This window comes from Lingula anatina, chromosome 1, assembly GCF_051362555.1.
Source record: "Lingula anatina isolate TDL-2025a chromosome 1, LinAna3.0, whole genome shotgun sequence".
In the NCBI taxonomy this organism is placed as follows: Eukaryota; Metazoa; Brachiopoda; class Lingulata; order Lingulida; family Lingulidae; genus Lingula; species Lingula anatina.
In genome coordinates this window covers 41,048,700-41,053,233 of record NC_141767.1, presented here as the reverse complement: position 1 = coordinate 41,053,233, position 4,534 = coordinate 41,048,700, and the positions used below count along the sequence as shown (strand labels likewise).

The window sequence follows — 4,534 nt, the reverse complement described above, 5'->3', positions numbered from 1 at the left end:
TAAGTAGCTCAATAATGAGACTGTAAACATGCCTAAGAATTCAATCTGAGGTAAAAGCACTTATAAACAAAACAAGGCATAACTGCACCAAAACTGAACCAATCAAGCTTATTTTTGAACTCGACATGTATTTTAGTAAGATTAAGCAGTCCTGTGAGTTTCATGTCAATAAGCCTATTGGTTTTCCTTGAAATGTGTTTACAGTGTTGAATATATGCTGAAAAGTGAAAAAACAGCATAACTGCTAAAATAATGGCCCAATCATGTTGATTTTCGAAGTTGACCTGCGTTTTAAGAATATTCATCAGCTCTGTAAATATAAAGCCAAAAGGTAAAACTGTCTTCCACTTATCGTGCTCACACTGAAAGTGCACAGCAATGATGGTGAAGACAAACGCAGGTGACGGCAATATGTACAAACACATCTGTTTCTGTACATAAAAAAAATACAAATTTAACAGTATCCCAAAAAAGTAGTTTTCCTGAACCTTTAAATTATATACATTTTTCTGTTAAAAAATTGCACACCCATAAGTACAGTGATAGCTTTCTCATAAAGCCTGATATTCTTGACAGAATCTTTGAAAGCCGATTCAAGCCTGTGGGCTGTACAATGAATGATGGCAGTTTCATTGTTCATTAACCTTATATGGGCCACCACTCCTTTTCTCACTCCTGGAAGAGAAATAAAGTTAAAATGAATATAATATATTTCACAAATGCAAAGATTTTTAAAAGCCTTATTCCAAGGTGTTGTATTGAAAAAAAATTATATACCTGCAATACTTCCAACCAAACAGCATATGTTTCAGAATAACAGTATGTTGTTTTACCTTGTATATTTGATGCTCCATCTGAACAAAAACCACACACTTTAAAAACCACACACTTTAGGCCAATGAGTTTCATGAGAGGAAAGATCCATCAGAGTTTTTGTCAATAAGATGAAATATGTTTTCCCCGCTTATAGACTCTGGTGTTCCTTGTAATCAAGTTAAATAAAAATTACATAGCTTAATTAGATCATGAGCATATCATGCATATTAACTAGATTGAGGCCAAGTAACTAAATTTGTTTCCAACTATCTCTAACGCAAGTTGGAAATCCAAATAACATGGGCCTAATGAAATTGGCCTAATGAAATTGTTCTAAAATCATATTAACAGAAATACTAAAGTGTTGTAATCAAGTAATTTAAATCAAATGACAGATATAAATTCATTTAAGGAAATGTAAGATATAACTTACTTATTCCAATGAACCTCTGTGTAATGGTGCCATCTGTAGCTGTTCTAAGGTAGAGATACTCATATTCATCACCCATAAAATCCGATGTTCCATCGCATGTGATACACACAAAGTTTGTACTCTTAAATATGTCTCTGGTAGTTTGGTACTCTACACCTATATTGGAGACAAACTCCCTTGCTTTTTTATCATTGAGGTAGCTGGTACTGACGTCTAAACCTTTAGCTTTATCAATGTCACATAAAATGGTGAAAGTCTTGAAAGACAAGTGGTGCTTTGCAATGCAATGAGCATTTCTTAACAAAATATTCAAACAGCTGCTCTCATTTGTCCTCATCATTCCCACAGCCCTTCCAGCCACAGTGTGTACAAGCTGCTCCCTCCCTCTTCTTTTAAGTTTTCCTGCCCTTGTGGGTGGGGCACCGCCAGACCGTGCCACCTTCTTTTTTCACTTCGGTCATCGGACCCCCACAGGTTTGACATGTAGTTGGTGCCCGACGAAGGATGAGATGGTCGCGCAAAAACTGCACAGCAGAGGCGTGATTGTGTGTTGCCTGGACAATCTCGTTGAAGGACATAGTTATGGATATATTTTTTTCCGGATTAGGCCTGCTACTCCACTAAACACCTTCTCAAAGCAGTTGATTTCATCATCGACAAGCAGATATAAAAATGTTTCAAAAGTTTTAAGTAAGAAATATTGTAATTAAAAGTAACTTTTGGTGCTTGACATAGTCGCAAGAATTAATTATGCTGGTTCAGCCCTCTACTCACTGACAATTTTTACATTAACACCCAAATTTTGGTCATTTATCGATTTTCTCATCCTTCAACTATGAACTTGTAAAATTAATTCATGCGATTTTCCCCTAAATTACGCAGTAACATCTCATTACATTTTTTTCTTTTTTTACATTTCAAACTGAATCTAACGCATGTTTGTAATATTTTTACTTGTGTGTCTTTTTTTTCGAACGGGAAATGGGGGGGGGCTTGATAAAATGTCCCTCTCTGGCATTCACAAATGTTGGCAGGTATGGTTTAATATCGACCTATAATGCATACGGCACACGACACAGATTTTTCCACGCAGAAATACATCATATTACTTAGGAATTTCTCTAGATCCACACCTCTCGTCTCTCACTAAATGTGCTCGGTCTATCTTTTCGTCAAGAGTTGACTGCCAAGTATACAACAGAAACCTAAATTTCCAGGAATTGCTCAAAGCCCCAAGGAACTTCTTTGGTTCGAGGGGTACATAATCCGAACTGTCCCTCAACTTATATTTGCCATTTTCTCTCGGATGGTTGATTGTTTCCATTGCCTTGATTTATCATCTGAAAATTTAGATGTAACTTAGAAGATTCTCGGCATCGTAGAACAGGATTGAAAGGGTTTTGATGAGGGTCGGACCCCCCGGGAAGAATCCTGGTATTTTTGTGAAGTCGGTGGAAGGGGCCATTGTCAGTAGTAGTCAGTGATTGTGGTATCTTTTTGGGAGGACAGTGTTTACCCTTAAATTATCAAGCAATTATTATTTATCATCAAATATTGAATAATTACTTGACTCTTGAGGGGAGTAATTTTTCGTATTATTTGATCGATTCGTAACTTGTGCGCTGCTTACTGTGCGTCATGTTAGAACATATGACGCTAATTATTTTAATCAATGAAATTTATGAAAAAGTTACCCCAATTCATTTCTTATTTTCCAAATTTTCATAGATAAAAAACAGTTTGGGATTAATTTTTGTTCATATTTTTTAATAATTGTAAATATGATGATAAAAAATAAAACTTTTTAATTCTAATATATCAACAAGCTTGTGTGATTTATAATTGTACCACCAGCGTTAGCGCTGGCGGTACACATGGTTTCGGTCCCGTCCGGATCGTTCCGCCGGCTCCGCCGGCTCCGTTGGCTCCGCCGGCTCCGCCGGACGGCTACCGTTACCGCTTCTCCTCCTAGACGGTAAGGGCCCCCGTACCCATCTCATGGATTTAGATCACCTATAATCTCAACTCGTTCCACGTAAAATTTGGGCTTTGTCGGTATTGGGGTCTGGGTGTGGCACTCATTGCAATGCACCCTTGTCTAAAAATGGCAAAATTAAATGCTAATTATCTACCCTACGGAAGGAGTTATGGGAAAAATTTCTATAGACGGCTTTCCAAAAGTCATATGTGTAGATTTCAAATATACCCTTGGATTTGACCTTTGACCTCTACTTCAAGGTCAAATGGGCCAAAATTTTCAAAAAAATGAAATTTTTTACGAAAAAAATTTTTTTTGCCCTGTTATTCAGACACCACACAGACTTAACCAATAATATTATTGGAAAGTGTTACCCTTCAGGTCATCTTTCATCTCCATGAATTTGGGGTCAATCGGTGCATTTTCACGGGAGTAGCGGCCATAAGATACCGAAACTGAAAACTGTCTCTAATTCGGGAACCGTTAATGCTAGAGACCCATTCTTTTTTGCATTTTGTAGAGCATGTAAAGCCCAACACTGGAGGTGGTCTCGGTTTTTTTGTATTCCATACGGTTTTCGAGTTACGCTGTATCAAAAAGTACATATTGGTGGTAAAAGCAAAATGTGCAGTACGGTAATGGATAATAAATTTTGAACTCTGGAAAAATAAAACATAAGGCTTGGCAAAGCAGACAACTTGTGTTCAAAAATGACATTATTTCATCAAATTTGAACTTCTGAAACTTCAGAGCACCTCCTATTTCAAGAATTTTGACCAAAATGACATTTTCTTTATTTTAATTAATTTTTTCTGTACGAAATTTAAGGCACATTATGGTAACTCCAAAATTATAACATCTAGTCCCTTATATCTCCAAAACTGGCAGAGATAGGTCCATAGTTACTATTGAAGTTGAATAGGAAGTCATATACTGGCAATCTTACTATGACCTTGAAATTGACCTTTGACCTACTTTGCAAATTTTTCTTCCCTTTTATCTCCAAAACTGGCAGAGATAGGTCCGTAGTTACTATTGAACTTGAATAGGAAGTCATATACTGGCAATCTAAATGTGACCTTAAAATTGACCTTTGACCTACTTTAAACCATGAACTGAATTTTGCAAATTTTGCTTTCCTTTTATCTCCAAAACTGGCTGAGATAGGTCCGTAGTTACTATTGAACTTGAATAGGAAGTCATATACTGGCAATCTAAATGTGACCTTAAAATTGACCTTTGACCTACTTTTCACCATGAACTGAATTTTGCAAAATTTGCTTTCCTTTTATCTCCAAAACTGGCTG

General features: G+C 36.5%; 1 protein-coding gene across 1 annotated transcript; it reads right to left on the bottom strand.

The window, feature by feature from the left end:
• Nucleotides 1-876: 876 nt before the first annotated feature.
• On the bottom strand, nt 877-1,634 carry LOC147764356 (uncharacterized). The gene is made up of 2 exons (XM_087000755.1): nt 1,250-1,634; nt 877-982 (listed from the first exon to the last, which is right to left on the bottom strand). The coding sequence occupies exons 1-2, from the start codon at nt 1,587-1,589 to the stop codon at nt 906-908; spliced, it is 417 nt and encodes a 138-aa protein (XP_086856881.1). The 5' UTR covers nt 1,590-1,634; the 3' UTR covers nt 877-905.
• Between the last annotated feature and the right edge of the window lie 2,900 nt (nt 1,635-4,534).